The sequence below is a fragment of the Anabrus simplex genome, chromosome 1 (assembly GCF_040414725.1).
Source record: "Anabrus simplex isolate iqAnaSimp1 chromosome 1, ASM4041472v1, whole genome shotgun sequence".
Taxonomy (NCBI): Eukaryota; Metazoa; Arthropoda; class Insecta; order Orthoptera; family Tettigoniidae; genus Anabrus; species Anabrus simplex.
The window spans coordinates 479,180,114-479,203,770 of NC_090265.1; the positions used below are offsets into that span (position 1 = coordinate 479,180,114).

Sequence of the window (23,657 nt, forward strand, 5' to 3'; positions counted from 1 at the left end):
CAAGATACATTTACAAAAGAGCATGAAAGATCGCCGAAGAAATGAGTTAAGTGGCGTATTATGCCACCTACAAAATCCTCATAGTCACAATGTGGCGTTGGCGTTCGATGATGAAATAAAGCGTACTTTTTCAAGTCTGAGCAAAGTCCTGATAAAAACACATTGTTTCTTTAATTGAGAGATGGTAAAAAAAGACGAAGAGGAAGAACAAAATATGCAAGTCGAGCCTACAAATACAGAAAAAAGTGATTTGACATTCAAAGAAAAACTTCAGCTGGAAATAGAAAACAGCATGAAAATTATGTCTCCTGAAGCATTAAATGAAAATGAATTTTCCAGAATTGTTAAGAAAGAAATGAACCTATACGAGTCTTCAAATTCTACTCGGAGCTATAACCTAGAGCAGGCTTATAAGTATTTACTGACGATTCCTCCAACTTCCATCGAACCTGAATGCGCTTTCTCAGCAGCTGCATATATGCGCAAGAAATTGAGAAGCAGGTTTGGTGATGAGACACTGGACGCGTTGTTATTTCTCAGATCATATTTTCGCAATTCAAACTAGAATGTTGCTATTAAATTAGTTTTCTTTATATTTACGAGAAATGTGAAATGTGACTGGTTAATGTTATTTTTAAATACTTTTTGCTAAGAAACCTTCTACCTACCTATTATGTTGTTACATGAAAGTCGTCTATTTAGTCCATGTTCAGAGAGATTGTTGTTTATTTCTAAAGTAGTTTGTTACATAAGAGCTTTTTAACTTTATGTCATTTTAAAGAGATCTCACTGATTCTTGGAAAAGAATAATTTTAACATAGAGACTGAATGATTTTAAATCTGGTTAGTCTGACTCTAAGTCTGATTAGTTAGAGTGATTAGATTAACTAGGTGTATACCGTAAAATATGTTTATTTTATCTAAATTTTGATTTTCTGATTAAACAGCTGATTTCTGTGAGAATATCTTGTTTTTTTATTTGTAACTTTCAATCCCAGGATAATCCCGGGATTGACCAAGTGTAATACCAAAATCCCGGGATTAGAAATAAAGGCCAGGATCGAATTTCCTAAGTATGATGCAAGGTTAAAGATGCCAAAACAAACATGTATGTTCACTAATGCGTTGCAAGAATGGTGTCTTACTACTTATAATTTATAGCGAATTTAGTGCTATTCAACTCCCAGAAATTATGTATAGATCAAAATATACTATCGTAGCTACACGTTCATAAAGAAAACGCTGTCCGACTGCGATGTTCATTGCACCATTTGTAACAACGAATTTACTATGTCCCATGGAGAGAAGAGCGACACTGAACAACATCTAAAATCAAACAAGCATAAAAACGCAGAAAATACGGCAGTGTCATCCAAAAGTGTAACTTCATTTTTCCGGCCAACTTCAGGAACAGACTTACCACATGGTTGAAGAAAATCATAGTTTTCACTCAAATGACTGTGCTTCAAAACTAATAAGAAACTGGTTTCAACAGAAATTTTCTTGCAGTCAAAAGAAGTGTGAAGGATTTGTTGTGAACGTACTTGCGTCTCATTCTTATGAAATATTCCAGAAGGAATTGAATGAAGTCAGGTTTGTTACAGTGTTTACAGATTCTTCTAATCATGGGGAGAAAAAGAGTCTTCCTGTTATGGTTAGGCACTTTTTACCACTACTGGGTGTCTGTGTTCGAAATTTTGGAAATTGATGAACTTCCTGGCGAAACAGCAGATATTGTTACCGGTTATTGGACTGATGTGTTTGCAAAAAAACAATCTTAGTAGCAATATAACTGCATCCTATGGTGACAATACTAACAGTAATTTTGGTGTGGCAGCAAATAAGGGATCCAGATATTTTCCACAAACTTAAAATATTACATCGTGAAATACTTGGCGTTGGATGTGCAGCGCATATAGTGCACAACACAATTACGACTGATGCTGATAGTTTACATATCAATGCAGAACTGGTTATTCACAAAGTATACTACCATTTTCACACAAATACTATTAGAGTAGAATCACCAAAGGATTTCTGCAGTTTTGCTGAGATTGAGTACAGGAAATTGTTAGGTTATAGTAACATCAGGTGGTTAGTGTTGAAAAGTTCTTCCAATGTTTGAAGGACTGAGGTCGTATTTTCCTTAGTCAGGAAAAATGTCCAATGATTATGAAAAAAGTTTTAAAACACACTGGTGAAAATTGTTGTTCTTTTTTTACACAAGAAAGCTGCAAATTTCCACCAGGCAGTTCTCCAGGTAGAAGCTGAGTTAACAACAGGTGTTGACGTAGCCACGGCACTTTCCATGTTGAAAATAAATGTGACTAAGAAAAAGGAGAACAATTTTATCCCAGTTGTTGTAAAATGTGCTTTACATGAATTACTAGATGAGGGTGAGGTGAAAGTAGAGGATTTCCAAAAAGTTGCAAATAGTTTCTATGATTCATGAATTCAGTACTTAAAAGTCTGGGCTGACAGATTTGAAGTACTGTATATAAGAAATTTGAATGGATCTTGCTTAACAATGTCCTAGAATGGAATGGTGTTGAAATATGTATACCTACGATTAAAAATGTATCTGGTGAACCAAATTTTGATGATAATGCAATTTTCAGTGAATTTATTTATGTTAAGCAGTTTGCTCCTGCAGACAAAATAACTCAATGGAATATTGATGGAAAAGGAACCCATCTGAGATGGGTAGAAATGTTTCAGTATTTCTCTTCTCAAAAATCATCATTCAGTAATTTTTCTAAGATTGCAGAATTTGGGTTATCACTGCCAGGTACTAAAGCACCTGTAGAGAGTTTTCTCTTCTTTTTCTTTGTGCTAGTGGCTTTACATCGCACTGACACAGATAGGTCTTATGGCGACAATGGGATAGGAAAGGCCTAGGAGTTCCGCAGCCCCGGCATTTGCCTGATGTGAAAATGGGAAACCACGGAAAACCATCTTCAGGGCTGCGATAGTGGGATTCGAACCTACTATCTCCTGGATGCAAGATCACACACAGCATTCTGGTGGCCATGGTCATTAAAGCTGTCAAGTGTATATTATGGTCTGACACTGTGGTTAGCCGGTTCAAGTCCTGCTGTTTGAAAAAAAAATTACCATTAGAATGTTGGCCAGCAGGGTAGGAAAGGCGCTAGTATACAATTTCTAATCATTAGATTGTGTGCCAAAAGCCTGGATTAAATTCCAAACTTTTGAACTTTAGAAAAATACGTTTTTATCAGCGAAGTTACTGTATATGGGTTACAAGAACAATTGAATGACGATCATCATACTTAAACTATTTAGTGAACAATACTATCTTTCTGTGAAGTGAATGAATCATTTTTCCATTCTGAGGTATAAAACATGCTGTCTCCACGGTTAGCATAGCCCGCATGGTGATGATGATCGTTTAGGCATGCAGGCTAAATAATCAGACACCGTGGTTAGCTGGTTTCGAGTCCTGTTGATCGAAAAAAACAAACCCACATTAGAATGTTGGTCAGCAGGGTAGGAGAGGTGCTAGTATACAATTTCTAATCACTAGATTGCGCACTGAAAGCCTGGATCAAGTTCCAAATCTTTTCACATTACTGATATGAAGTGAGGGCATATGATGCTGTTGATGGTGATTTGTTTGTCGGATGGAAACCTAACGCTTTGAACAAAACCTGTGGTGCTATTAGACAGGAGTAGGCTGTGTGTCAGCAGGGGTTTCACCCTTTCTCTTTCCACTATCATATATCATGTCATTAATTTTATCTCATTAACTCCTCTGATGAGGTTGATGCCAGGAAGGGCATTCAGTTATAGAAACTTGCTATGAAGATTCATCTTACTTCATATCTGATCCCATAATGGGTTGGACATACTAGTTTGAGGAAATGACATCTTAACAAATGTTGATCTTGGATGCTTTGTTGTAAGTGACATGTATCGGCTGAGATGGAATTTAGTATGCTTGGATCTTTCTCAGTAAAATGCCTCTCATTCAACGAGGTGAGGTTGTCATTTTGTTGCACATACGGAGAATTAGCCAATGGCACTATCGAGATTCAACAAAACTGGATTTCAAAAAAATATTCTACGAGATTCACTTGGTTCTTCTTTTCATCCAAGTGAAAGTACAATGTATTCCAAAGCAGCAATTTTTTTCCCAAGAAACAAACATGTCAACATAATCAACCAATAGGTTCTGAATAGCTTAAAAGATGACCAAATAATGTACTGTATATTGCCATCGACTCCATAGTGGACTGCCCAAGAATGGAGGACATCAGCAGCAGTAACTAGTATCCGAATAGGTGTATTTATAGGAAGAACAGTTCGATTATCTACATCCAGTAACCGAAAACCGTCTACAGGTATTTCGTTATAAGGGAGTGTATATGAGTCAAATTCATAAGGAGTGGTGAAGTCTGTATATTCATAACTTCAATATCATTGGTGTCCAACAGTTTTTACTGTGATAAGTGGGTCTATTGATTCATCAAGAAGATAAAGAAGTCGGAGGGATGGTAGAGCGATGAAAATAAGTGTAATTGCAGGGAGAATTGTTCAAATTACTTCGATTGTTTGTCCTTCAAGTAAGTAACGATGTATGAATTTCTTAAATAATAAACTTCCTATGATATAGGCTACTAGAATAGTAATTATCAATAAAATAAAAAGTGTATGATCATGAAAAAATTAATTGTTCTATTAAAGGGGAGGCACTATTTTGTAGATTTAATTCGACCAGGTTGCCATGTTTTAATAAAAGGATAAACTTTATATGTAGAGCTTAAATCTACTGCACGATTCTATATATTATTAGAAGTTAGTTAATAAAGCTGGTTTTTGCAATGGAACGAGATTGAATCTACAGAAGCTAGACAAAAATATTGTTCATGTAGAAGTTCAGACGGGCTCAGCTTCAGGAAGAAAGTATTTTATTCCAAGAATAATTTATTACCTTTTTTTTTTTTTTTTTTTGCTAGTTGCTTTACGTCGCACTGACACAGATAGGTCTCATGGTGACGATGGGACAGGAAAGGCCTAGGAGTTGGAAGGAAGCGGCCGTGGCCTTAATTAAGGTACAGCCCCAGCATTTGCCTGGTGTAAAAATGGGAAACCACGGAAAATCATCTTCAGGGCTGCCGACAGTGGGATTCGAACCTACTATCTCCCAGATGTAAGCTCACAGCCACGTGCCCCTAACCGCAAGGCCAACTCACCCGGTAAGAATAGATTTAGTACCTGTGAATGCGGGAATACCATTCACTCTTAAATGGAGCCCATTTCCTCTAAATTTAGCCTTCTCTGTCACAATAAATAAGCCACCAGGACAAATATTAAGTTGGGATGAATCTCCCGAGTGTTTTAGACAGATTTACACAGGTTTTTCAAGAGTAATCAGATCCATAGACTTCAAAGTACAACTCCAGTCTACAACTACACTAATATGGTTAGTAAGGAAATACTATAATACCTATTTTGATTCAAATACCGTATAAAACCTGGAAGTTTAACATTTATACATAAGATATATTAATAGTCCATTTAAAATTTTCAATTACTTTATAGATAGTAATTTTGACTGTTCAAGACAGGCTTACGTAATAGTTCCTATATAAATTGAATACATTTTCCAATGGACTCAATCAATCAATCAATCAATCAATCAATCAATCAATCAATCAATCAATTGATCAATCAATCACTACTGATCTGCATTTAGGGCAGTCACCCAGATGACGGATTCCCTATCTGTTGTTTACCTAGTTTGTTCTTAAATAATTGCAAAGAATTTTGAAATTTACTTGAACATCTCCCTTGGTAAATTATTCCAATTCCTAAATCCCCTTCCTATAAACAAATATTTACCTCAATTTCTCCTCTTGAATTCCAACTTTATCTTCATATTGTGATCTTTCCTACTTTTAAAGACACCACTCAAACTTATTCGTCTACTAATGTCATTCCAGGCCATCTCTCCACTGACAACGTGGAACACACCACTTAGTCAAGCAGCTCGTCTCCTTTCTCCCACGTCTTCCAGCCCAAAATTCGCAAAATTTTCGTAATGCTAGTATTTTATTGTTTATAAGTTTCATTTTCTATATTGAGTGGATGCACTATACAGACAAGAAATGTGTTCCACCTATTAATACTTTATTATTCATTATGAACGGATTTACACTGACTGACAGAGCAAATGCAACACCAAGAAGGAGTGGTTCGAAAGGGATGAAAGTTGGGGAAAAAACAGAGACGGCACGGACGAATAATTGATGTTTATTTCAAACCGATATGCAGGTTACACAATGCGCATGGCATCGACTCAGTAGGATGTAGGACCACCGCGAGCGGCGATGCACGCAGAAACACGTCGAGGTACAGAGTCAATAAGAGTGCGGATGGTGTCCTGAGGGATGGTTCTCCATTCTCTGTCAACCATTTGCCACAGTTGGTCGTCCGTACGAGGCTGGGGCAGAGTTTGCAAACGGCGTCCAATGAGATCCCACACGTGTTTGATTGGTGAGAGATCCGGAGAGTACGCTGGCCACGGAAGCATCTGTACACCTCGTAGAGCCTGTTGGGAGATGCGAGCAGTGTGTGGGCGGGCATTATCCTGCTGAAACAGAGCACTGGGCAGCCCCTGAAGGTACGGGAGTGCCACCGGCCGCAGCACATGCTGCACGTAGTGGTGGGCATTTAACGTGCCTTGAATACGCACTAGAGGTGACGTGGAATCATACACAATAGCGCCCCAAACCATGATGCCGCGTTGTCTAGCGGTAGGGCGGTCCACAGTTACTGCCGGATTTGACCTTTCTCCACGCCGACGCCACACTCGTCTGCGGTGACTATCACTGACAGAACAGAAGCGTGACTCATCGGAGAACACGACGTTCCGCCATTCCCTCATCCAAGTCGCTCTAGCCCAGCACCATGCCAGGCGTGCACGTCTATGCTGTGGAGTCAATGGTAGTCTTCTGAGCGGACGCCGGGAGTGCAGGCCTCCTTCAACCAATCGACGGGAAATTGTTCTGGTCGATATTGGAACAGCCAGGGTGTCTTGCACATGCTGAAGAATGGCGGTTGACGTGGCGTGCGGGGCTGCCACCGCCTGGCGGCGGATGCGCCGATCCTCGCGTGCTGACGTCACTCGGGCTGCGCCTGGACCCCTCGCACGTGGCACATGTCCCTGCGCCAACCATCTTCGCCACAGGCGCTGCACCGTGGACACAACCCTATGGGTATCGGCTGTGATTTGACGAAGCGACCAACCTGCCCTTCTCAGCCCGATCACCATACCCCTCGTAAAGTCGTCTGTCTGCTGGAAATGCCTCCGTTGACGGCGGCCTGGCATTCTTAGCTATACACGTGTCCTGTGGCACACGACAACACGTTCTACAATGACTGTCGGCTGAGAAATCACGGTACGAAGTGGGCCATTCGCCAACGCCGTGTTCCATTTATCGTTCGCTACGTGCACAGCACAGCGGTGCATTTCACATCATGAGCATACCTCAGTGACGTCAGTCTACCCTGCAATTGGCATAAAGTTCTGACCACTCCTTCTTGGTGTTGCATTTGCTCTGTCAGTCAGTGTACATCAGTACCGGTTTCGGCCTTCCACGGCCATCATCAGCTGGTATATTAAAATAGCCGGTACTGACGTAAATCCGTTTATAATAAATAATAAAGTATTGATAGGTGGAACACATTGCTTGTCTGCATAATGCTAGTATTTTGTCGGAAATCACCCAGAAGAATTCGAGCTGCTTTTCGTTGGGTTTTTTTCCATTTGTTGAATCAAGTAATCCTGGTGAGGGTCCCATACAGTGGAAACATACTCTAGTTAGGGTCTTACTAGACTTATATGCCCTCTCCTTTACATCCTTACTACAACCCCTAAATACCCTCATAATCATGTGCAGAGATCTGTAACTTTTATTTACAATCCCATTTATGTGATAACCCCAATGAAGATCTTTCCTTATAATAACACCTAGGTACTTACAGCGAACCACATAAGGAATTTTCACCCCATCAATGCAGTGATTAAAACTGAGAAGACTTTTCCTAATAGTGAAACTCACAACCTGACCATTAACCTTGGTTTGTTTTTGTTTGCCTGATGTCTATCTCACAACATTGTCGAGGTCTTTTTGCATTTGCTCACAATCTTGTGAATTATTTATTACTCTATACAGAATAACATCACTTGCAAAAAGTCTTATCTCTGATTCCAGTTCTTTACTCATATCATTTATATATATATATATATATATAAGAAAACACTAAGGTCCAAATGTCCTTGAGGAATTCCCCTCTTATTGATGATAAGATCAGATAAAGCTTCACCTACTCTTAATTCTCTTGAGTTCTATTTTCTAGAAATAATAGCCACCCATTCAGCACTCTTTTGTCTAGTTCAATTGCACTCATTTTTGCCATGATCTACCCTATTAATGCCTTAGATAGGTCAATCTTGATACAGTACATCTGACCTCCTGAATCCAACATATCTGCTATATCTTGCTGGAATCCTACAAGTTGAGCTTCAGTGGAATAACCTTTCCTAAGCCCAAACTGCCTTCTATTGAACCAGTTATTAATTTTGCAAACATGTCAAATTTAGGCCTGATCAGAAAGAATGCTTTCTCGAAGCTTAAATGCAATGCATGTCAAACTGACTGACTGGCCTGTAAATTTCAGCTTTATGTCTATCACCCTTTCCTTTATACACAGGGACTACTATAGCAACTCTCCATTCATTTGATATAGCTCCTTCATGCAAACAGTAATTAAATAAGCAGGCCTACTTCAGATGTACAGTACTACATCCCAACCCATTGTCTTCCGTATATCCCCAGAAAAGCAATTCCAGCTGCTTTTCCAGTTTTCAACTTTTGAATCTTATTGTAAATGTCTTTGTTATCATAGGTAAATTTCAATACTTGTTTAGTATTAGTCACCTCCTCTATCTGGACATTTTCCTTGTATCCAACAATCTTTACATAGGCTACTGCTGAATGAATACTTCTGCCTTCTGAAGATCCTCGCATACACACTCCCCTTGTTCATTAATGATTCCTGGAACGTCCTTCTTGGAACCTGTTTCTACCTTAAGTACGTATACATACACTTCTAATTTTCACCTAAAATTTGTATGACTGCCAATTATGCTTGCCATCATGTTATCCTTAGCTAACTTCTTCGCTAGATTCAATTTCCTAGTAAGTTCCTTCAATTTCCTCTTACTTCCACAACCATTTCTAACTCTATTTCTTTCCAACCTGCACCTCCTCCTTAGTCTCTTTACATATCTGTTATAATATAGCAGGTCTTTACCATTCCTTACCACCTTTAAAGGTACATACCTGTTTCACACTCCTCAACGATTGCTTTAAAGCCATCCCAGAGTCTGTTTACATTTATATTTACTGTTTTCCACCAATCGTAATGAATTTCTAAAAACTCCCTCATGCCCGTCTTATCAGCCATGTGGTATTGCCTAATAGTCCTAATTTTACAACCTTCTTTTCTATCACATTTGTTTTTAACTACAACAAAAACTGCTTCATGGTCACTAATATCATTTATTACTTTAGTTTCTCTATAGAGCTCATCTGGTTTTACCAGCACCACATCCAGTATACCGAATTATTGCTTCTAGTTGGTTTCATCACTTTTTGATTAAGCTGTCCTTCCCAGATTAACTTATTTGTCATTTGTTGGTCATGCTTCCTGCCGTTCGCATTACCTTCCCAACTGACGTATGGTAAATAGAGATCACCTGCTACAATCACATTTATTTCCATATCGTTTCCCACAAAGCTGATTATCTTATGAAATAATTCCAAATCGCCCTTTTCCAGGTCTGTACTCTCCAAAAACATCAATTGCCTATTATCTTTAGAGATGAGCCTTACAACTTTTTTGTACCTTGGAAACTCTTCTTTCACCAGGGTTCAGGAAGAATGTTGATATGCACAATTGTGCATGCTGGGTTTTGCTACAGGCAATGCATACGGGAGTGCTGGGGGCTGGCACCAAAAGAACTGTAAAAGCAGAACTTGTACTTGATGTATGTTTTTCTTTTGCTATTTGTTTTATGTTGCACTGACACAGATAGGTCTTATGGCGACGATGGGATAGGAAAGGCCTGGGAATGGGAAGGAAGCGGCCATGGCCTTAATTAGGGTACAGCCCCGGCATTTGCCTGGTGTGAAAATGGGAAACTATGGAAAACTATCTTCAAGGCTGCCAACAGTGGGGTTCGAACCCACTATCTCCCGAATGCAAGCTCACAGCCGCGCGCCCCCAACCGCACAGCCAACTCGCCCGGTACTCCATGTATGAAAAGTAATGTAAAAGATTTTAATTGTTTTAAATTGTTCTATACTGTAAAACAGAACACTTGGTTGTGTACATATGCATATTCACATGTACTGGGCTGATTTTTTTTTTTAATTTGTAGGGAGTGAATTATGTCCTGACACGCACAATTGTGTGGGCTTTTTTTTTTTCAGATGTTAGCTTTTATTTTGTAAAATAAACTATAAATATATGTATTTAAGAACATTTTAGTAAGTTTTTGATGTACAAATGAAAATTCACACCTCCAGTTTTCTTTCAGGTCTGAAAGGGGCACTAACCATACATCCTGGAGGTTTGAGAGTTACCAACTGATGAGCCCAAATTGGCACACTGGGGGCAAAATGCTGGCAACTAAGAATAAGTCAGCTGATAAATATATTCCATTTATACTGGGTGGTTCTACAGCGTCTTGTGATTTAGTTTTATGCATCCCGCTGCTTTTACTGCAATTCTGAAATACATTGGTCCCTCTCCCTATACCGCGGTAATATAACAAGATGTGGGTTTACGGGCTAGAAGACAGCAGGAATCGTGAGCGCCACTATTAAATCATTATGGGTACCTCAAATTAACCCTATAACGAGCACAGATATGAAGAACACATAGCTTACAACAGACGGTGCACATACAGATCAGGAGCAGGTATTGTATAGGATGGAAACTGCACGCTGCATGTCAAGACTCGCAACAGCTCACTTGGCAGGTGCGCGGTGGGAGTTCTGATAGTGGACGGTACTTGAAGGTTCGAATTCCATGATTTAAATTTTGCTGCCAATTGCCTGTGATGTGGTAAAGTTGCATACTTGATAGCTTCCACAGACTGATTTGATGATGATGATGCTTGTTTAAAGGGGCCTAACATCGAGGTCATCGGCCCACAGACTGATTTGTTTATTTGGCCAATTGATAGGCCGTATGTATCGTGGCATAGGGTATTGAGCTGGATTGGACGAGGATGAGGAGGTGATGGTCTGTGGCCAGGACACAGGCAACCTATTAGCTATGTCCTACAAGTTCCAAGCTTCATAGACCATAGGTAGGGAAAAGTATGCCCCATGAAACGATAACAACATACGTAGCTGTGCAAACTCCCCTCCTCTGAGGCACGTCACAACACAAAACTTATTCACTGCCTTGTGATGTATTCCAGCAACAAGTATGTGGATATGTTACCAATATCTATGGAGAAACGAGACAGAATGCATACCAGGCACTACGCCTGTATGAAGAACACTATCTGGATAGAGGGCTACAGCATCCCTGGGAAGAATACAACCTGTTCGAGATCATCTTGTGATGTCTACTCACAATAAAGAAGTTGTGATGGACTCTGTCTGGCATAACCCTCACACTAGCACATGGACCATTGTACAGGAGACGAACATCAATTGCGCGTCTGTTATGCGGATACTGCATAACCAGCGGTTTCACACGTACCATCTGCACTTACACCAAAAGCTCCATGGTCATAATTTCAAAGGACAGGTGATGTTCTGTCAATGGACCCTACAGCATGTGGGCACTGATCCTGTCTTTTTATCGACCCATCTTATTTATGGATGAAGCGTGGTTCCACAACAATGGAACCGTTAATCGACATAATATGCATCAATGAAGTGTGGATAATCGCCACTGGGTATGACAGGCAGCTTTTCTGGTACAGTGGGGTGTAAACATATGGTGTGGTATCATGCGTGATCACTTTATTGGTCCTCATTCCTTTGAGAGACCTCTGACGGGAGAAGTCTATCTGCAGTTTCTCCAAGATGACCTGCCACTGTTCTTGGAATGTGCTACTCCTTGACAATTGCAGGATGTGATTTGAACATCACGGAGCTTCACTGCACAACAGCGGTGGTCGTCTGAAACCATCTACATGCACCATATCCTGATAAATAGGTAGACTGGTCAAGAACCTACAACAATTGGTTTTTTAAATCTCCACTTGTGCATGACAACACATTTAAATATTAGTTACGTCAAGAACACGAAAATGAAAATCGTGGGTCAAATAAGCCCCACTTTTAATATCACCCTTTCTCAAGACTCATGATAAAAAAGAAGATCCATTTCATTTTATTTTGAACATTTTAAGTTAACCAGAATAGAACTGCCAAGTTAAAACACATTTAATTAAAATTTATATTTTCAATCTTGACCAACCTACAATCAACAATCAGTTCAAATCTCCACTTATTGTTGACGACACATCCTGTCAACAGACACGGTACGTCAAGAACATGATATGATATAGGGGTCACATAAACCCCGATATGTAATCCTCTTTACCAAAAAGAAGATCCATTTTAGTTTTGGACATTTTTCATATTAGATAGATTAGGACCAAAAAACTTAACTGTATTAACTTATATTACCCATCTTAAGGGTTCATTAATGTTTGTATATATTGTATATAATGTATATATTGTATATAGTGTATATATTGGTATGTTTATATTGGTTAAAAAGGTCCCAAACCTTGACCTAAAGGTTGTATACAGGCTGAAGATGCCCAAAATAATGGGTGAAACATGTACCTGACCTAAATAAGTCTACATAAAATCATGTAGATAATAACCACATTAAACGTGGAAAGTATTGAATAGGTGGTTTTTTATTAAATTATCCTTGATATCTATGCCTAACGTCATCTTCAATATGGAACAATAATGAGAGTTATTACTTGTACTGGATACTGGCCGCACTTAAGCGACTGCAGCTATCGAGCTCGGACTAAGGCCTACTGATCCGTTACACTGGAGATGTAATATGCCAGAAGGTCCTTACAACTCATATGATACTAATTTCAGGTACAGTCGGGTGTGAACGTATGGTGTGGCATCATGTGTGATCACCTCCTTGGTCCCCATTGTGACAGTGGACAGTGCTCGAAGTTATGAATGTAGGTATGCAGAATGCTATCTGCAGTTCCTCCAAGATGACCTGCCAGCCACCGTTCTTGGAACATGTGCCACTTATTGATTAGGTGGCAACATCCCATTCTTATATTTGTGAATTGAATCCTTACAACATCACGCACGGCTCTGTATTGACCACGGAGGTCATCAGTTCAAGCAAGTGCTGCGTTAAAAGACGTAGGTAATTGAAATCCTGTCACGTATTTCCTAGCCTCTTCCAACCCAGCTCCATAAGCCACCACACCAAGGGCCCTTTTCAGGGCCATATAAATAAATCAGTCTGTGGAAACCAAGTCTGCAACCTTGCCACACTCCAGTCAGCTAACTGGCTGTAATAAAGAAACCTTGCGTGTAATTCGTACCTTCAAGCACCGTCCGCAATCACAACTCCCACCACGCCCATGCCAAGTAAGTGAGCTACTGTGAGGCTTGCCGGGCTGAGTGACTCAGATAGTTGAGGTGCTGGCCTTCTAACCCCAACTTGGCAGGTTCGATCCTGGCTCAGTCCGGTGGTATTTGTTCAAATACGTCAGCCTCGTGTCGGTAGATTTACTGTCACGTAAAAGAACTCCTGCAGGACTAAATTCCAGTACCTCGGCATCTCCGAAAATCAAAAAAGTAGTTCGTGGGACATAAAGCCAATAACATTAAAATTATTAATTACTGCGAGGCTTGACATGCAGCGCGTAGTTTCCAGGCTATACATTACCTGCTCCTGGTCTGTGTGTGTACCTTCAATTGTAAGGTACATATTCTTTGTATCTGTGCTAGTTTTACAGGTTCATTTGGTGTACTCACAATGAATTAATAGTGGCGCTCATGATTCCTGCTGGTTTTTAGCCCGTAACCACAGATCTCGTTATATTACCACGGTTTAGGGAGAGGGACCAATGTATTTCAGAATTGTAGTAAATACAGTGGGATGCATAAAACTAAACTGCAAGGGGCTGGTGAACCACCTGGTATAGGAATAATCTAATAATAAGCAAATGAAAATACCAGTTTTCTTTTTCACAAGCTGAATTAAACTTCATTGATTTAGTCGTATGGCTGTTTGTACCAGAGCCTTAATGTTTCATTTTCTTTAGTTAAATGAAATACACCATTTTGAAGCAATATGAATTACAGTACTATTGTAGTACAACTGCATTTTTAGTGAGTTAATACAGTAAATAAGTGCCTGTAATTGTTTTGATATCAAATTATTCTGGTTTAACCAATGAAATGAAATGTCGTATGGCTTTTAGTGCCGGGATATCCCAGGATGGGTTCGGCTCGCCAGGTGCAGGTCTTTCTATTTGACTCCCGTAGGCGACCTGCACATCGTGATGAGGATTAAATGATGATAAAGACAACACATACACCCAGCCCCCATGCTATTGGAATTAACCAATTAAGGTTAAAATCCCCGACCCGGCCGGAAATCGAACCCGGGACCCTCTGAACTGAAGGCCAGGACGCTGACCGTTCAGCCAACAAGGTTTAACCAAATTTTCGTTCAACTGAAGCACCACTGGTCCCATCGAATTTGGTTAAATGGGACCCTAGTGTACTCCCTGCAGTAGAGAGGGGGCAATGACTGTATATAAAAATAATATTTTATATGCAGGCGGCTAATGAATGAAGGGACTGATTATCTCCCAGTATAAGGAGATCCCCTATACCAAGTGCCAACAGTCACTTTTGAGAGTGAATGAGCATGTATGGGTAAGGGCACTCTATTGTCCTGGGGACAAGAAATTGTTCCCAGAAGCGGAGGAACCAGTTTGGTCAACGGCATTAGGATGCAGAAGGCAACGGGAAACCACTGCATTAAAGATCCTGAAAGATATTCCAATAAATTCACATGGCATGGCTGCAACGTCAAGATCAGAGCTGGCCGTGTGGTTCGTCTATCTCCGTTTGGAGACAACGTCTTAAGAAGAGTGTACTGCTGAGAATCAAGAAGTAGAGGGTACAAAACTATAAAAGTGAATTAAGTAAGCTTCATTTAATTTATTTTCCGGGTTGAACCGTGTTGTACTTGTACGCATATCACGTACAGTTTGCCGACGTTTCGAATACATTGCAGTATTCTTTGTCAAGGCGACTGAAATACCCCTACTCGATCCGAGGTAATCAGTCTCGCAGGCAGAAATTACACTACTAGAGTGGCCTTGATCTTGGCCTTTTATATCCTAGCCTATCTGGCTGACGTAAGCCCTGGCTGTCTCGCGAGGCTTCTGGAAAGTTTATGTCACAGCCAGGTAGTGGGGGCTTGCCCGCGCTGTTATGTAATGGGGTTGCGGCCCGTGTGTTTATGTTGTGGTCTGTATATCTTAAACTATGAATGATGGGCATCCAAGAATTACTGATTTTGTATCCTTCTTCTAAATTTATGTTATTCGGATGTTTCTTGATTTCGATAGCCTCGCGGATTTTCCTTTCCAGATTCCAAGGGATAGCTGCTAGGATCTTGGTCTTGTCAAATGATATTCCGTGCCTACAGATATTTCAGCAGTAGCCAAGCATTCCTACGAAACTAGGCACGGAATATCATTTGACAAGACCAAGATCCTAGCAGCTATCCCTTGGAATCTGGAAAGGAAAATCCGCGAGGCTATCGAAATCAAGAAACATCCGAATAACATAAATTTAGAAGAAGGATACAAAATCAGTAATTCTTGGATGCCCATCATTCATAGTTTAAGATATACAGACCACAACATAAACACACGGGCCGCAACCCCATTACATAACAGCGCGGGCAAGCCCCCACTACCTGGCTGTGACATAAACTTTCCAGAAGCCTCGCGAGACAGCCAGGGCTTACGTCAGCCAGATAGGCTAGGATATAAAAGGCCAAGATCAAGGCCACTCTAGTAGTGTAATTTCTGCCTGCGAGACTGATTACCTCGGATCGAGTAGGGGTATTTCAGTCGCCTTGACAAAGAATACTGCAATGTATTCGAAACGTCGGCAAACTGTACGTGATATGCGTACAAGTACAACACGGTTCAATCCGGAAAATAAATTAAATAATTCTTCACACCGTGGAAGCTTCACTTCTAAGATAAGTAAGCTTCATTTCATACAAGTGGATCAAGAATGGCCAAAAACACTGCATGGAGGGAGAAGCATGGTCGGAGAATCTTCTTGGAACGTGCTTCTGGACAACTAAAAACGGAACTGTAGTTGGTCCAAACAGGTGCTTTAGGTACCGACACAATGGTCAGAAAACCAAGTCAGGGTCACATCTGTATTTCCAAAACCCCAATACCCCATGAATCTGTAGACATATCAGAGAGGCAGCACCACCCTAGTATGTCTTGACACCATTAAAATGATCTCTTTCCTTCCAACACAAGTGATTCTGAAAGGTAACTTTCCAGAATCTAACGGGAATTGAAATTGATGGCAATATTAAAGAACAGTCAGCAATAGTATCTGAAACATGTACTCATCATACTGGCATTTTTCCTTAGAGCTATCATATTAAGAAATGTACACAAATTTACCTATGACAAACACTTCGTATTCCAAAGTAGCCACAGCAAAGTAATAACGAGGAACACTCATGGTTGGTATCACCTGTGTTTCATGTTCTGCTCCTGTAGTAGGAACCACACTTGGAACAACACACTTCCAACTGTCATATCCCAGCGTAAAGCACTCCACACTACTCCAGATACTGTCATATGATATACCACCAAGAGCAAGAATAACCTGGAAAAAGACCAGAAGGACTTCACATACACATCATCAATCTCCCAAGATAAGCATAAACACAAAAATCATAACACATTTGGATTTAGCCTGTTTCAATTTTTATTTAAAAACTAACAGTTACCCGCAGTTTCGCTTGCGTGGATTTCGTAATTTGATAAAAGTAATCGTTCCTTGGTACTGGACTAAGACATTGTCTGAAAATCCCTAAAGTATAAAAACTCACTGAAAAATTGAGCTTCATTTAACCCGGAAACTCTTCGTAAACCACGTTTGTGGTATTTCCTTTAGGGGCTAAGATGACCATGAGATCTAGAACTGTACATGTGAGAAACAGTCTTTTCCCAAGTTAAAAAGACAAAAATATACATGTTCCTTTATTTTTAAAGGAGATTCCAAATACCTAATTCCATGTGTGTAACATATTCAGTTTTTGAGATATAAGTATCCCCATAAAAAGAATCCAACCCCTTTATCAGTACTTCCCCACCCTCACCTAAGTGGATTTTCAAAAAACAAAACAAAAAAAGTTTCTTTATTTTTAAAGGAGATTCCAAATACCAATTTTCACATCTGTAACATCTTCGGTTTTTGAGATATAAGTATCCTCATAAAAAAATAATTCAACTCTTTTTACACTTCTTTTCACCCGCGTTAAGTGCCTTTTCCGAAAACAAAAAAATACATGTTTCCGTACTTTTAAAGGACTTTCCAAATACAAAGTTTCATGTCTGTAACATGATAAGCTTTTAACATATAATGTAGATATACCGGTACTCATTTTAAAAATTCACCCACGTTTGCAATTCTTTTCAGTCCCTTCAGTGGATTTTCCAAAAACAAAAAATATGTGTTTCTTTATTTTTAAAGGAGATTCAAATTACCAACTTTCACGTCTGTAACATCTTCAGTTTTTTAGATATGAGTATCCTCATAAAGATAATTCAATTCCTTTGATTTTCTGAAAGAAAAAAAAGTGTTTCTTTATTAAAGGAGATTCCAAACACTCATTTCATGTCTGTAACATCTTTACTTTTTGAGATATAAGTATCCTCATGCAAAGAATTAAACTAATTGTTCAATTCATTCACCCCTCTCTTAAGTGTATTTTCTGATAAACAAAAGAATACGCATTTCTTTACTTTGAAAGAAGATAACAAATACAAATTTTCATATCTGTAACATCTTCAGTTTTGGGGATATTATAAAAAGAATTCAACTCCTTTTTCACCATCCTGTCCCTTTAAGTTGATTTCTCCCCTCAAAAATGTGTGTTTCTATATTTTTAAGGGAGATTCCAAATCCCAATTTTCACATCTGTAACCTTCAGTTCTTGAGATATCAGTATACTAATAAAACCCCCTTTCCAGTCCTGTTTAACCACCCCCAAGTGGTTTTTCCAAAAACAAAAAGTACATGTTTCTTTACTTTTACAGCAGATTCCAAATACCAATTTTCATGTTTGTAACATTTTACATTTCTGAGATATTCTATAGATACAGTTTTTCTTAAAATGCACCCCCTTTGTCAATCCTGTTCACTCCCCATTAATTGGATTTTACAAAAACAAAAAAATACATGTTTCTTTATTTTCAAAGGAGATTCCAAATACCAATTTTTACGCCTGTAAACTTTTAAGTTTTTGAGATATAGATATACTCATTTAAACAATTCACCCCCTTAGTGATGGAATATCCAAATATCCTCCCTTATTAGCACCTACATTCCAATATAAATGTATCCCAAAAATTTCATTTCTTTATGTCTGGCAGTTTTGACTCGGCGATGATGAATCAGTCAGTCAGGACATGTTATTTTATATATATATATATAGATTAAAGCCTCCCTAGGTAACACAACAAACTGTAAATAAACTTTTAAATCAACATCCACATATAGATCATATTTAATTCCAAATTTACCTGGACTATTGAGCAAGTTCTGGGAGGGGGAAAAAAGAGAGAGAGAGAACTGGAGAGAAATGCTTATTTCCACTAATATTTTTACTTGAAGTATATGTCAACTGACAATTCTTAATTATTTTGTTTCAGACACTTGATTACAGTACAATGTCTTCAAGTATTCTGACCTTCTGTTTCTTATATTGCAAAAGTCTCTAAATCTCCCTGAAACTATTTCTACTTACTGCTTTACTGAAGAATGGTGATTCCCACCTCATAGACTACAGAGCATCACATCAATTAATGCCTCCAGCTTTTCTAAACTTTCACTCCACAAATTGTCACAAAGAACTCGTTTTGGCTGTTTTAAATGAGAATCATCAATGAAAGACACCTTGTACTTGGTGTTCCAAAAGTAGTTTTATGAGTTTTTAGAGATGCCAGGTACCAGAATTTTTCTCCACGTAAGTTTCTCTATATACTGCTAAACCTACCAACATGAAGCTGATGTATTTCACCACTTTCAAATACTACCGGACTTAGCTGGGATTGAACCTACCAATAAAGTTACAGAAAGATTTTTTTTTACAAGTTGCTTTACATCGCACCGACACAGGTAGGTCTTATGGCGACGATGGGACAGGAAAGGGCTAGGTGTGGGAAGGAAGCAGCCATGGCCTTAATTAAGGTACAGCCCCAGAATTTGCCTAGTGTGAAAATGGGAAACCACAGAAAACCATCTTCAGGGCTACCGACAGTGGAGTTTGAACCCACTATCTCCCGAATACTGGATACTGGCTGCACTTAAGCGACTGCAGCTATCGAGTTTGATAGTTACAGAAAGAAGGAGCAATGCTTATACATTTGAAAATTATCATTGTTGCCAGAATATTTGTGAACTGAATCAGCCTCAACAACAAGTGAAAACATGTTGTAATGTTTTACTTCATAAGAACACTGAAATGTCATAGGTTGCTGATTTATTCTTACAAAATAATCATAATCTGCTACAACATCATCAAAACATCACCATGACTACTATACTATTACTTTCATGGAGTCCGTATTAAGTAGATAGCAAGAGTATGTTAACGTCCATGGAGGCTCAAACTCCTTAGCTGTGTAGCGAACAGGTACGGTCAATTAGATAATTCTCCACACTCTCCACCTTGAGCCGTATCACGGTTGCTCAACTCCAATGGATGTACCAGTTGAATGGGTCTTCGAAACACTCTCCCTTCTTTGTCAGTCAGCTCACAGGACCTGATCTTCCCATCTTGTCCTATGATGAGTTTGGAGATTCTAGCTAGCTTCCAAATTTGCCTTGGTAGTTTATCGTCGCTTAGCAGCGCCAGATCTCCTTGTTGAAGAAGTGGACGATTCTGGTTCCGTTGCTGAACTTCATGGAAACGATTTAGATCCAATAGATACTCGTTCCTCCACTGCTTCCAAAATGTGTTCAGTGCAGACTGTTTTTCTATCCACATCTGATTCATTTCTTCTTTTGTTTTGTTACTATCTTCAACATTGGTCTTTCTGTCTGGTAGCGTTGTTGTGTTATCACCAATAAGAAAATGTGCTGGTATCAGCGCACGATGCTGAGGATCGTTTTCCACATACGTCAAGGGTCTACTGCTGATTGTTGCCTCAATTCCGACGAGAACTGTGTAAATTTCTTCATCATCAAACCGCCTGCTTCCTAAGGCTTTCTTCAAACAGCTTTTCACTGTCTGTACCATTCTCTCCCAGAATCCTCCCCACCAAGCAGCGCGTTCGACTATATATTGCCAATGAATATGTTTACCATTCAAAAAATGCACAATGTCTTCTGTTTTCAGATTTTCCCATAATGTGCTAAGTTCTCTTTCAGCTTTCTTAAATGTTCGTGCGTTATCGGACCAAATTGTTCGACATAAACCTCTTCGTCCAATAAATCGCTGTAAGGCGTGAATGAATTTCTCCGTACTCATATCTGTCACATGCTCCAAGTGAACAGCGCGTGTGACAGCGCATGTGAACAATGCAATGTATCTTTTCCGTAATATGCCTCCATTCTTGGAATATAACGGACCTGCGAAGTCCACACCAGTGGTCTCAAATGGTCTGCTAGCAGTTACGCGTTCTGCCAGAAGAGGGGGTTCAACTTCCGAAGCTGCCTTTGCTTTCAGTTTTTTGCATGGTAAGCACTGTCTAATGATTTTCTTGATGATCTGTCGTCCTCGAAGTATCCAAAAGTCTGTCCTTAAAATACTCAACAAAATTCGAGTTCCTACATGAAATTGGGTTTTATGTTCTTCTTCTACTAAGAGTTTTGTGAAATGGTGGTCACCATTTAAAATAATGGGATGTTGCTCGTTTTCATCTAAACTGGCAAATTGTAAACGTCCACCAACTCTAAGAATGCCATGTTTGAAGAATGGAGAAAAGTTTCTAATTTTGGACTGCTCGGGTAGTTCTGACCTTTTCTGTAGTGCTTCTATTTCTTCTGAGAATGATTCTCTCTGTGAATGTTTAATCCAAAACAGCTTTGCAGTTTGGATTTCGTCTAATTGGAGTGGGCCTAAGGTTTTTTCTTGATAGCGTGTATTTCGTGTAAATCGCCAAATCCATGCTGTAATCCTGAGAACTTTGGTTAATCTGCTATATCTTGTAATATTGAAAATCGCTTCTGTCTGTTTAGCTGTGGTAGCATGGGAAACTGTTTTCTTTCGTTCTGTTCCTGTTTTATCAAGTTGTTTTTGATATTTCAACTGATTTCGGCCAATACTCTTCTGGTTTTACAAGCCAGTCTGGACCATGCCACTATGAGTTACTTTCACGCAGTTGATTTGCTGTTAGCTCTCGTGTTATATGATCTGTAGGGTTTTCCTTGCCGGGGCAATGACGCCACTGTGTTGGGTGTGACCTTCGATGAATTTCATGTATTCTGTTCGAGACGAACACATTCCATTCCGACGCGTTTCCTCTTATCCAGTGTAATACAATGGTTGAATCAGTCCAAAATTGGACGTGGTGTAATTCCAAGTGTAGTTCACGTTTGACATACTCCGAAAGACGAACTGCTATGATAGCTCCCATGAGTTCTAGTCGTGGTAAGGATATTTTCTGAACTGGTGCGAGTCGATTTTTGGCTGTGATTAATTCGATCCTGACATGTTCGTTTATTGTCGTCTTGATGTAAACTGCTGCGCCATATATTCGTTCGCTGGCATCACTGAAAATGTGCAATTCTCTGATCTGGTCTTGCTTGATCCAAGATCCTATCCATCGTGGAATTTTAACTGTGTGTAGGATTTTTAAACCTTCTAGCCAGTGGTTCCACTTCTGAACTAAATCATGTGGCAAAAGCTCATCCCAGTCGAGGTTTCTCAGCCAAGTTTCTTGGAAAATAATCTTTCCTGTAATTGTTGCTGGTGATAGGAGGCCTAATGGATCGTAAATTCTTGCTGCAGTCTTCAGGACAACTTTTTTAGTACAGGGCATGAGTGCTGCTGTACTTACGGTATTCTCGAACGAGAAATAGAATTCATCTGTATACGTATCAGTTGGAATGCCTAAAATAGATGTATTTTGGCGGACCACTTCTTTCGTTTCTCGCCACATCTGGTTCATTGTTATTTGGAAAGTGGAATGCTGATCTCGTTGAAACAATTTTTCATCTCTGTGTAAATGTCTATCAATTCTTCATTTGTGTCTCCACCTGCTGCTAGATCGTCAACATACACGTTGTCTTCTAGAATTCGTAATGCGTCTGGATATTTGTCTTTCATCACCGTTGCTAGTTGTCTTAAAGTTGCTGCCAGGAAATACAGGCTGCATGTCAGCCCAAATGGGATTCGACAGAAACAGTATATTGTGGTCTCATTGGTTCTCAGCCACCCTTCTTCTGAACGAATCATTTTAAACCAGAAAAAACGAGTGGAATCTCTGTCTTTCTCATTCAGAATCAACTGTAAAAAGCTCTGATTCCTGTCCGCTGCAATGTATTTGTTGAACGTTCGTGACCGAAGTAAGGTTGCTGTTGAATCTGGATTCAGATTGGGGCCAGATTCTAAGTTGCTGTTCAAAGACAATTCGCCTTTCTCATGTGAAGAAGCGTCAAATACGATCCGCACTTTGGTTGTTTCATGATCATCTCGAATTACTGCATGATGTGGCATGAAGAATGTTTTGCCTCTTTGTGATTCCTCACTACAGAATTCAACTTGTTCGTTCTCAATGTGTTTCTGCATTTCTTGTACATAGCGTTCTTCGTATTTCTTATCTCTCGCAAATCGCTTCTTCAAACTATCGAAACGCTTTAACGCAATATTCCTGTTGTCATGTAGATTAGGTTCATCCTTTTTCCAAGGTAGGAATACTGTGCACCGTCTTTCAGTTACCACAAATTGTTCATTGGTTGTTGTCAAGATCTTCTGTTCCTTGGCTGTGAATTTGTGAGTTTTGTCATCCCTGATTCCGATGCTCTCTAGCTCCCAGAATCTCTTCAATAGGTTGTCTGTTTCTGAGTGAATGAAGTATGAAGTTGTTTCTTGTATCGAAATCCCAGTGCGACTTCCAAATAAAATCCAACCAAAAATACTTTTGCGAATGGTGAGTGAGTCTGATAAGCGGATGATGTCATCTTGTAAGATACGTTCATAGTAATCAGCGCCAACTAATATTCCAATAGAGATGTTCTTCGATATTTCATCCGCATCTGCAAATTTTAAACTGCTGAATTGTTGCCTAATATCCATTGGGACTGGTCTCAGAGCTTGAAAAG

General features: G+C 39.5%; 1 protein-coding gene across 2 annotated transcripts in view; it reads right to left on the reverse strand.

The window, feature by feature from the left end:
* The window catches only part of LOC136867409 (kelch-like protein diablo), a 106,788-nt gene that overhangs the window by 41,913 nt on the left and 41,218 nt on the right, over window positions 1-23,657 (reverse strand). For both annotated transcript variants that reach the window (XM_067144617.2, XM_067144609.2), the window contains exon 5: window positions 16,784-16,991. In XM_067144617.2, coding sequence (XP_067000718.2) covers window positions 16,784-16,991 — 208 coding nt within the window. The remainder of the gene's footprint in view (window positions 1-16,783; window positions 16,992-23,657) is intronic.